The 12,353-nt window shown below is 43.9% G+C and overlaps 1 protein-coding gene across 2 annotated transcripts in view; it reads right to left on the reverse strand.

Annotated features, from left to right (window-relative positions):
* Positions 1-12,353, reverse strand: part of LOC133536330 (oncostatin-M-specific receptor subunit beta-like) — a 106,119-nt gene that overhangs the window by 34,012 nt on the left and 59,754 nt on the right. For both annotated transcript variants that reach the window (XM_061876770.1, XM_061876769.1), the window contains exons 8-10: positions 10,141-10,294; positions 9,995-10,056; positions 5,384-5,606 (exon numbers count right to left, since the gene is read on the reverse strand). In XM_061876770.1, the coding sequence (XP_061732754.1) occupies positions 5,384-5,606; positions 9,995-10,056; positions 10,141-10,294 (439 nt within the window). The remainder of the gene's footprint in view (positions 1-5,383; positions 5,607-9,994; positions 10,057-10,140; positions 10,295-12,353) is intronic.

Here is a 12,353-nt window from a genome sequence, read left to right on the forward strand (position 1 = left end):
TAACAATGTTTAATTTAGATTGATACTTTCGAATAGGTTTAAATTCAGATAAATGTGAATAAATCTTCTTTCTTGACATCTTATGTGTTCTTGATAGATAGCTTATTGCAGGGGTGGGGAAACTTTTTGGCTGAGAGAGCCATGAAAGCCAAATATTTCAAAAATGTATTTCCGTGAGAGCCATATAGTATTTTTTAACTTTGAATACAACTAAATGCGTGCATTTTTAAGTAAGACCAACATTTTTAGAGTATAATACATCTCTTGTTCTTTTTAATAACATTGTTATTCTAAAGTTAACCAATAATAAATATTATACTTCTTACCATTAATGCGACATCTTGGACAGGTGCGATCAACAGATGGTTGGATTAAAATGCATGAGAATGTTTTATCATTTGAACTTTATTTTCAACACTGTGATTACCAGCGGAATTATTCATTACTTATCGTGTTAAGCAATGCCAGCTAAGATTTATCTGAGAGCCAGATGCAGTCATCAAAAGAGCCGCATCTGGCTCTGGAGCCATAGGTTCCCTACCCCTGGCTTATTGGTTTGATTGATTGATTGACTGATTTATTTTGAAAATCAAATTCAAATACATTACATACCACCTGATATGCCTCCATGGGAATCCAGGAGAGTTTATGAACGTCAACATGAGTTCATCAAACTAAAAATGTAGTGATGGGTACCTTTCACATTGGAACCAATGTAAGGTACCAATTCCAGGACCTTGGAATCGATACGGTGCCAATGTTCTGTACTTTTCTCTGTGTTCATGTGGTTATATATGTTCATTTGTTTCATTATAAAATGTTATTTTTTGCATATTGAAACATGAGCTGATAATAACTGTGATGTCCAGTTATTGTTTTCTTACACTTCTTAATGTCATTTGCAAGTATGCATTTAGATCAGTTCATACTTGATATGTCAGGAAGTAGTCTTTGCTGTTAGGTTCAATATGCCAGTCATGTCTTTTGTTGAGTCTTTTTAAGTGTTTAAAATGAAAGTACTGTACTTATTTCAATTTTCCTGAGGGAACTCTCCTGAAGGAATCAATAAAGTCCTATCTATCTATCTATTACACACTCGCTGTTTGATTACAATGTGCATCTTAGCAGTAGTTTTCATTACCAAATTAGAAGGTGTTGGCTAATGCTAATGCTAGTTTAGCTTTAGCTTCCCGTGCGTAAGCACGCGCTTTCTTTTGCCTTTTTGTACCAGTGTTTTTTTTATTTTTTTATTAAACTGAGCTCTTACCTGCAATTCTCGTCCGATTGGTCCATTCTGCATTTTGGGGTGACAAAACGCGCACCACGATGCGAGCACCACGTGACAATGGTAACATTACTTAAAGGTGAAGATTACTTAAAAGACATGAAAAGCAAGCAAGCGCTTTCCGTGTCTTTCTCGCCAGTTCCAGATCCTTAATGGAGGTCAAAGTGTCCAAACTTGTCCGATTATATTCTCAGCCATCTACTTTCCGGTTGAGAGGCATTTTTTAGGAGCTACAATAAACTTAACAGGAGCAGGGAAATTGGGAAATAGCAGACCACTCTATGATGTAAACATAGGAACATCAATTGATTAACGTGGACCCCGACTTTAACAAGTTGCATCCATCCATCCATCATCTTCCGCTTATCCGAGGTCGGGTCGCAGGGGCAGCAGCCTAAGCAGGGAAGCCCAGACTTCCCTCTCTCCAGCCACTTCGTCTAGCTCTTCCCGGGGGATCCCGAGGCGTTCCCAGCCCAGCCGGGAGACATAGTCTTCCCAACGTGTCTTGGGTCTTCCCCGTGGCCTCCTACCAGCTGGACGTGCCCTAAACACCTCCCTAGGGAGGCGTTCGGGTGGCATCCTGACCAGATGCCCGAACCACCTCATCTGGCTCCTCTCAATGTGGAGGAGCAGCGGCTTTACGTTGAGTTCCTCCCGGATGGCAGAGCTTCTCACCCTATCTCTAAGGGAGAGCCCCGCCACCTGGTGGAGGAAACTCATTTCAGCCGCTTGTACCTGTGATCTTATCCTTTCGGTCATGACCCAAAGCTCATGACCATAGGTGAGGATGGGAACGTAGATCGACCGGTAAATTGAGAGCTTTGCCTTCCGGCTCAGCTCCTTCTTCACCACAACGGATCGATACAACGTCCGGATTACTGAAGACGCCGCACTGATCCGCCTGTCGATCTCACGATCCACTCTTCCCCCACTCGTGAACAAGACTCCTAGGTACTTGAACTCCTCCACTTGGGGCAGGGTCTCCTCCCCAACCCGGAGATGGCACCCCACCCTTTTCCGGGCGAGAACCATGGACTCGGACTTGGAGGTACTGATTCTCATTCCGGTCGCTTCACACTCGGCTGCGAACCGATCCAGTGAGAGCTGAAGATCCCGGCCAGATGAAGCCGTCAGGACTACATCATCTGCAAAAAGCAGAGACCTAATCCCATGGCCACCAAACCGGATCCCCTCAACGCCTTGGCTGCGCCTAGAAATTCTGTCCATAAAAGTTATGAACAGAATCGGTGACAAAGGACAGCCTTGGCGGAGTCCAACCCTCACTGGAAACGTGTCCGACTTACTGCCAGCAATGCGGACCAAGCTCTGACACTGATCATACAGGGAGCGGACTGCCACAATAAGACAGCCCGGTACCCCATACTCTCTGAGCACTCCCCACAGGACTTCCCGAGGGACACGGTCGAATGCCTTCTCCAAGTCCACAAAGCACATGTAGACTGGTTGGGCAAACTCCCATGCACCCTCAAGAACCCTGCCGAGAGTATAGAGCTGGTCCACAGTTCCACGACCAGGACGAAAACCACACTGTTCCTCCTGAATCCGAGGTTCGACTATCCGGCGAAGCCTCCTCTCCAGTACACCTGAATAAACCTTATCGGGAAGGCTGAGGAGTGTGATCCCACGATAGTTGGAACACACCCTCCGGTCCCCCTTCTTAAAGAGAGGGACCACCACCCCGGTCTGCCAATCCAGAGGTACCGCCCCCGATGTCCACGCGATGCTGCAGAGTCTTGTCAACCAAGACAGCCCCACAGCATCCAGAGCCTTAAGGAACTCCGGGCGGATCTGATCTACCCCCGGGGCCTTTCCGCCGAGGAGCTTTTTAACTACCTCAGCGACCTCAGCCCCAGAAATAGGAGAGTCCACCACAGATTCCCCAGGCACCGCTTCCTCAAAGGAAGATGTGTTGATGGGATTGAGGAGGTCTTCGAAGTATTCCTTCCACCTATCCACAACATCCGCAGTTGAGGTCAGCAGGACACCATCCGCACCATACACGGTGTTGATAGTGCACTGCTTCCCCTTCCTGAGGCGGGGTATGGTGGTCCAGAATCGCTTCAAAGCCGTCCGGAAGTCGTTTTCCATGGCTTCCCCGAACTCTTCCCATGTCCGAGTTTTTGCCTCCGCGACCGCGAAAGCTGCACACCGCTTGGCCCGTCGGTACCCGTCCACTGCCTCCAGAGTCCTATGGGCCAAAATAACCCGATAGGACTCCTTCTTCAGCTTGACGGCATCCCTCACTGCTGGTGTCCACCAACGGGTTCTGGGATTACCACCACGACAGGCACCAACAACCTTCCCAGCAGACCCTCACAATGCGCTTGGGCCTGCCAGGTCTGTCCGGCATCCTCCCCCACCATCGCAGCCAACTCACCACCAGGTGGTGATCGGTAGAAAGCTCCGCCCCTCTCCTTACCCGAGTGTCCAGAACATGAGGCCGCAAATCCGATGACACAACTACAAAGTCGATCATGGAACTGCGGCCTAGGGTGTCCTGGTGCCAAGTGCACATATGGACACCCTTATGTTTGAACATGGTGTTTGTTATGGACAATCCGTGACGAGCACAAAAGTCCAATAACAAAACACCACTCGGGTTTAGATCCGGGCGACCATTCTTCCCAATCACGCCTCTCCAGGTTTCACTGTTGTTGCCAACATGAGCGTTGAAGTCCCCCTATAGGACAAGGGAATCACCCGGGGGAGCACTTTCCAGTACTCCCTCGAGTGTACCCAAAAAGGGTGGGTATTCTGAACTGCTGTTTGGTGCGTAAGCACAAACAACCGTCAGGACCCGTCCCCCCACCCGAAGGCGAAGGGAAGCTACCCTCTCATCCAGTGGGTTGAACTCAAACGTGCAGGCTTTTAGCCGGGGGGCAACGAGAATTGCCACCCCAGCCCGTCGCCTCTCACTGCCGGCAACGCCAGAGTGGAAGAGGGTCCAGTCCCTTTCGAGAGAACTGGTTCCAGAGCCCTTGCTGTGCGTCGAGGTGAGTCCGACTATATCCAGCCGGAACTTTTCTATCTCGCGGACTAGCTCAGGCTCCTTCCCCCCCAGTGAGGTGACGTTCCACGTCCCAAGAGCCAGCTTCTGTAGCCGAGGATCGGACCGCCAAGTGCCCTGCCTTCGGCTGCCGCCCAGCTCACAATGCACCCGACCTCTATGGCCCCTCCTATGAGTGGTGAGCCCATTGGAGGGATGACCCACGTTGCCTCTTCGGGCTGTGCCCGGCCGGGCCCCATGAGGACAGGCCCGGCCACCAGGCGCTCGCCATCGTGCCCCAACTCCGGGATGATGTAAACATAGTAACATCTATTGATTAACATGGACCCCGACTTTAACAAGTTGAAAAACCTATTTGGGTGTTACCATTTAGTGGTCAATTGTACGAAATGTGTACTGTACTGTGCAATATACTAATAAAAGTTTCAATCAATCAATCAATAAACGGAAGTGATGCTATAAATACTTACACAAATCCCGTAGGGGTGATGAATGGATGGTCAGTGCCTGAAGAGCTGCGGCCTACCACCATGACCTTGAAATACCTTCCCTCTGTTGCTAGATATGTCGAGATGTATGTTGTAATATGTATATGTGCTTTGCTATGGAGGCTTTTTCCCACTCCAGAATGGGCCCCCATAGGAGCCCAGTCTAGATTGTATTTTTTTACTCATACTTCCCCAGCGTTGACCTTTTTCCCATCTTTTACGGGGCGCCTTATGGCGATCCATCAGCGTTCTTGTTCTGTAACCCTGTACACTGTTTGTTTGTCTAATCTTGAACAGGTTTGTGCTGAAAACAAAGTTTTGTTGTACTTGTGCAATGACAATAAAGACCTATCCTATCCTAACGTTTATAATAACAATATCACTAATATTTGGTTAATATTCACAAAATGTAAAGTGACTATTGTTGGCGCTTTTTGAATGGTTATCGATTGGATTTTGTGGGTGGAATAGTGGTGCTCCGGTCAGCTCTGCTGTAAGTGGACTTTTATTTACGTTTATTTAAATAGTCAATATTTGTCTCTGACCAGATAATACATTTGACTTTCCGGCTGCTCATCATACCTGGATTGAGGATGGGGATTGTTACGGATGAAGGAGAAGAGCTTCCATTGCAATTCCTGGCTGTGACACTGACTGCATACTCGTCCGTGGAGTTCAGACCGAGGGCGAAACTGTTCTTCGGGTGCGTCACACTAGATTTCTCTTGTCTGTCAGGGGTCTTGGTGGGCACCCATGTTATTTCATAATCTATTATGTCTCCGTGGCTTTGGTGCGCCAGTGGTACCTGCAAAGAGTGAATATTGGTATATGCTGCAAAATTCTAGAACAGTAGTAACATGTCATTCTAAATTGGTTGTAAAGGAAAACTATTTTTTTTTTTTGTAATGATAATAATAAGAGACAGTGAATAAATCATCATATTTGTGAATGTCAATGCTGAAGAGCTGAAGTTGAACTTATATGCTTTATGAAAAATGTGGAATTACGGGAAAATTAGGTTTGTTGTTATGTCCTGGTGATCATGTTTAGCTTGGCTATGTGACGCTTAGCTGGCATCGTGGTGAAGTGTTTTTCTCTCGTGGAGTGCAGCGAAGATGGAACACAGCGCGAGGGTAAGGATAATCATTTATTAACACTATAAAACAAACTAAAAACAAAGGCACTTGCATGAAGGCACTAACAAAAACCAACAGAACTAGCATATGGGCTAGAAAGAACAAAAGAAACTGAAAGCGCTGGCGTGGAAGCTAGGGACAAACACAAAACAGGAATAGCGTGGAAGCTAACAAGTATACCAAAGTAGTTTTTACCACAATGCGGAAAGAGCGACGTCATCTGTAGCATAAACGCAAACAAGAGTCCGAGGCCGAATGGCAAAAGAAGTCAGGCTTATATAGGGAGATAACTAATCAAATCAGCTGTGCGATGACAAACAAGAGATAGGTGACACTAATGAGTTACTAAGACAACAGAAACATAACAGGAAGTGCCACCGGGAATTAAGGACGTCAAATATCAAACAGGAAGTGATAACAAAACAGAAACAAACCCAGAACATGACATGATCCAAGTCTTGGATCATCACAGGCTATGTTCTGTTTGGTTTTTGGATTTTGTCAGTTCCTGTTTGTTCACTCCCTGCTGTGTTTCCATTAGTTTTCACCTGTCCTCATGTCACGCACCTGATCCATTTCGACTCACGCACCTGTTGTTAATCACGTGACCGCTATTTAAGCCTGTAGTTGCCAGGTAGTCTGCCAGGCAACAACACTTTCATGCTCTGCACTCTTGACACTCTGAGTACTCTGTCCAGGTCATAGTTCATGCTGCTCTTTTCTTGCCACGTATTTTTTTTTTGTTTATTCAAGCCACAGTTTAGTGAGTTTTTTTAGTTCATGTTTTCATGTCCATAGTTTACGTTATAGTAATAGTATAGTAATTGTTTTCTTAGCCAAGTTTTGTACCTCCGCTGTGAGCGCCTTTTGTTTTCACTTTTTGATGGATTAATTAAAGGCCTACTGAAATCCACTACTACCGACCACGCAGTCTGATAGTTTATATATCAATGATGAAATATTAACATTGCAACACATGCCAATACGGCCTTTTTAGTTTACTAAATTGCAATTTTAAATTTCCCGCGAAGTGTCTTGTTGAAAATGTCGCGGTGTGATGACGCGTGCGATGACACGTGCGTTTGACGTCACCGGTTGTAGCGGACGTTATTTTCCAGCCCGATCCAAGTTATAAGTAGTCTGCTTTAATTGCATAATTACACAGTATTCTGGACATCTGTGTTGCTGGAATCTTTTGCAATTTGTTCAATTAATATTGGAGAAGTCAAAGTAGAAAGATGGAGGTGGGAAGCTTTTAGCCTTTAGCCACAAAAACACAGCCGGTGTTTCCTTGTTTAAAATTCCCGAAGATGAAGCTTTACAATGGATGAGAACGGTCAAGTGAACATGGATCACGACTACATGTCAACCGGCAGTTTTCGGTGAGAAAATTGTGGTAATACGTTGCCTCTCAATATCATCAGCGGAGCTTCCATCCTGCTGCAGCTGCCGAGACTTCCGTCAGAGACTCTGGCGTCAACAACCCGTGGCCACACCCCTCCGACTTTCAGGTACTATTTAATCTCACTAAAACACTAGCAACACAATAGGCAGATAAGGGATTTTCCAAAATGATTCTAATAAATGTGTCTAATAACATCTGAATCGCTCCCACTGCAATCGCCTTTTTTTTTTTTTACTTTTTTCTTTTTCTCTAGTCCTTCACTCTAAATTTCCTCATCCACAAATCTTTCATCCTCGCTCAAATTAATGGGTAAATTGTTGCTTTCTCGGTCCGAATAGCTATAGCTGCTGCTGGCTATGATTGTAAACAATCTGAGGATATGAGTAGCCCTACAACCCGTGACGTCACGCGCACATCATCTGCTACTTCTGGTAAAGGCAAGGCTTTTTTATTAGTGACCAAAAGTTGCGGACTTTATCGTCGATGTGTTTCTACTCAATCCTTTCAGCAAAAATATGGCAATATTGCGAAATGATCAAGTATGACACATAGAATGGACCTGCTATCCCCGTTTAAATAAGAAAATCTCATTTCAGTAGGCCTTTAAAAGATGTCATTACCTTAGTATCGTGTCCGGTTCAGTTGCTTTGCACCACGTCATGACATTTATTTTGGCGGTTTAAATTAGAAATTTATCCATCAATCGGTATCGGCAGATTTTCGTGAAAAAATACGTCATCGTCGATGTGGATTAATGCCTTTTAATACCAATCACAAACGCTGATTCCCAGTGGCTGACACTGTATTTATTTTTAGTCCCTCATTGACAAGTGGCTAGCAGTGTCTTCAGACATAGTGTGGAGCCCCTCTCCTAAGTGAATAATATTCACCTTATGACAAATACACGGCATTTAATAGTATCTTACGTAACATCACCACTGGAGGATGAGGCTTAACATTACACACACAGAGAGCTGATAGCCAAACTAACCGCTAAGTTATCTTAAAACACCAGGGAATAAGTGCTTAATAAAGTTTAGGAAGTGTAAATGCAACCACGTTACAGCTAAAGGTAAGCCGTTATTAACAGAAAATTAACAAGTACATCATAATGAGAGAGGATAGTACAACTGTTGGTGTGTCAACATTGTCACAGTCTGTACGCAACACATATGAGCGCAGATCAATACATAAGTTGGTGGTGTTAATACGTAAGGTAATATGTCATTTCTTTTTTTTTTTTTTTACTATTTATTTTATTGTTTTTGTTCATGTTTACAAACTCTGGAAATAATTTCCTGGACACATGAGCACATGAAAGGCAACAATCTAAGGATTTAAGTTAAGTTAAAAGTACCAATGATTGTCACACACACACTAGGTGTGGTGAAATTTGTCCTATCTCCTTGTTCACTCCCTGGGAGGTGAGGGGAAAGATTTGGGCAAATTTTTATACTGACCAAAATCCTCTCGCGGGCCGGATAAAATCTGTTCGTATCAGGCCCACGGGCCGTACGTTAGACACCCCTGTTTTAGTCAATGTCTCCCGTCCAAAGGCAAAACCCAGTAACTCAATTTTGGTCAAAACTGAGCTGATAATAATTTTGGAGTTCCTAGGTGATATGCTTTACATTAGTGTATGCGATATTGTAATTTGTTCCGTAAGTAAGCTGTTACGCGCATGGCAGGACCTAGCAACTACCACATAACCGCGTAGATGCAACAGAAAAACTTAGTATCTCAAAGGACCAATCGAAGCTTCTTTGTCAGTCCCCTTATTGTCTTTAAAGAGACATTTGCACGAATGGGGGCCGACGGTCAACCTGATTATGTGATATTATGGCACGAGGGGATATTTGGAAGTTTGGCCCAGGATGTTGCAAGCACCTTCATTAAATGTATTGTTCTTGATTCTTCCCCTTGCATACTCTTTTGGGCAGACAACTGTGGAGGTCAAAATAAAAACTGGACGCTGTACACGGCTCTTGCCCATTGGCAAACGCAGAATGGGGCCAACCCGAGATTGTGATAAAATATCTGGAGAAAGGGCACACGTTCATGAGAGCAGATTCAATCCATGGCTCAATCGGCAAGAAAATAAAAGCTCAAGAAAACATCTATACGTTTAATGACTTTGTAGATCTTTGTAAAACAGCATCAAGATAGATTGGTTTTCCTTTGTTTTCTCAAAATCAGCTAGAAGTGAGTTACTAGGTTTTGCCTTTGGACGGGAGATGTGCATTTGATTTGATTAGTTATCATCCTATTTTAGTCTGGGGGAAAATAGGTTGTTGCCGATAACTGAGACAAAACTTTTTAGTCAACAAAATGAACACTGGTTTGTGTGGATCTCCCTTCCTCCCTTTCAACTCATCGCTGTCTTTGCCAACAAGTCGTTCATAAAGATGAACGTTATGTTAAATGTTTATTGATACATTTCATTCGTCTTTTATATGTATTTAATTTTGTTTTTCTTTATGTAACACAAATTATTCTCTATAAAATGTGTTTTACGCTCATATTTTTGGGTGTCTGGAACAGTTTAATCAGTTTCGGAATATTTCTTCAGCTTTTGTACGATTCAGTTCAGACCTTTTGGAATGGATTACTGACAAAAACAGAGGTACTACTGTAGTAGACAATGACTCTTACCTTCCAAGTAATTACAGACTTCTTGTCCTTCACTTGCATCCACACATCAAGATCATCTGGAACTGGAGGGATGATGTATGAGGACATGACATTTTAGAATTGTACGGTTATGATCCTTCAATCGACAAATAATTTCCAATACCGACCATCGCCCAGAGTGTGAACCGAGATATTGACGCTCCACTCGCTCCACTTCCAGAAATGTTGAGTAGTACTGCATCGTATCTTCAATATGTATGCCCACTTGGGAATCAAGTCCTTCAAGATTGCAGAAGTAAGACCGACTCCAACGGTTTCACTCTGGAAAAACATGACGTATAGGTTTGATACACAGCTTTTCTAGAAAAAGACATGCAAAACAAAAATAATTTGAGTGTGCATGGATAATGTTTGTACTAATGCAAAGACTTTGATAGGTTTGAGTAGATGTACATATATTTTATGTACTAGCTTAGTGTCCTGGGCATGACGTTAAAGTGCATCCGGAAGTGGAGGTTCCACTATGGGGTCTTGGGGCACTAGGAGGTTAACCCCTTTACTACTCTGTTCGATGGGCCATTCAAATCCTCAATAACATTGCAGCAGCACCACTTAAGCACTTTGTCCAGTTTATATCTGCTGTTACAACTAGAAACGGACGAGCTTCCACCTGGGGGCAGTGTAGCGTCCCCAGATATAAAACATATTTTGCACAATCAGCCTTTTCATATAAAGCCATAAAGGAATTGAACGACCTCACAAGAAACTTGAAAAGTTTAACAGATTACTCTTCATTTACAATTGAAGTTAAAAAGTGGAAGCAATCAAAGCTGCTCACACGGTCATTAAGGTGGGCACTATGTTTAACAGATTAACTTAATGTGTATTATATTTATCCATAACAGCATTTTTGTTGTAAATTGTGAGGTGTGTCTGTTAAAATCATGGTTGTTTTTACAAATGATGACAGATGTGATCAAGAGCATGTATTGTGTTTGTGTGATGATGTAAATTAGATGTGGTGTATTGTATATTAAGTATGTGTCCATGAAAGGGCATTTTATGACTTTTCTTAATTTGATTACATGATATAGTTAAAAGTTAAAGTACCAATGATTATCACACATACTAGATGTGGCAAAATTATTCTCTGCATTTGACCCATCACCCTTGATCACCCCCTGGCAGGTGAGGGGAGCAGTGGTCAGCAGCGGTGTTGCGCCCAGGAATCATTTATGGTGATTTAACCCCCAATTACAACCCTTAATGCTTAGTGCCAAGTATGATTTTATCGTCATAATTTTATTGCATGATTTTTGTATCCCTTTAATTTTGGTAGCCAGGGACTGCAGATGGAAATTAGCTATTTAGCTATAATCTGGTACAGTATCTGTCTTTGATCTTAATGTTTCTGTGCATTGTCCCTTCATATAAAGACTAAACTAAACTGTTACCCCAGGTGGCCCGAGTACCTGACTGCTCCCTAGCCAGGGATACGGTGAAGACCTCAACAGCGGAGCAGGCGGAAGACGTTATATTTAAGAACTACCACAACGGCTGCGATGGCTGAGGAAGGCTGCAGCAGAAAAGGGTCCCCAGTCGTCTTCGATTCCATGCCCCTGGATCTTGACCCGATTTCTGTCAAGGATCATGTGGTGACTGTCTGTGCACAAGTCACCCCACGTTAAAGTAAGTCATGCACAGACATCCTCCATAAAGGGATACACCCCTATATATATATATATATATATATATATATATATATATATATATATATATATATATATATATATATATATATATGTATGAAGAGAGTGAACCCCCGGAAAGCACCGGGACCTGATGACATTCCAGCTGGCGGGGGTTCTCACAGACATCTTCAACATCTCGCTGACCAAGGCTGTACCATCATGTTTTAAGACGGCCACAATCATTCCTGTGCCAAAAAAACCCACAATCTCCTCCCTCAATGATTATCGCCCCATGGCACTCACCCCCATCATAATGAAATGCTTCGAGAGGCTGGTAAAGGAATACATTGTCTCCAGACTTCCCCCCACATTCTACCCATATTAGTTGGCTTATCGCCCAAACAGCTCCATAGAGGACGCCATCTCCTCTGCACTCCACCTGAGCTTAGAACATCTGGAAGGAAAGGACACACACGAGCAGATGTCGTTTCTGGACTTCAACTCAGCATTTGGTGAGCAAACTGGCCCCCCTTGGTTTCAGTACCCCCCTATGCAACTTGCTGCTTGACTTCCTCACAGACAGACCCCAGTCTGTGAGAGTGGGCAACAACACCTCCAGTGCCATGTCCCTGAGCACAGGCGCCCCGCAGGGCTGTGTCCTGAGTCCGCTGCTGTTCACATTGATGACC

The sequence above is a fragment of the Nerophis ophidion genome, linkage group LG17 (assembly GCF_033978795.1).
Source record: "Nerophis ophidion isolate RoL-2023_Sa linkage group LG17, RoL_Noph_v1.0, whole genome shotgun sequence".
Taxonomy (NCBI): Eukaryota; Metazoa; Chordata; class Actinopteri; order Syngnathiformes; family Syngnathidae; genus Nerophis; species Nerophis ophidion.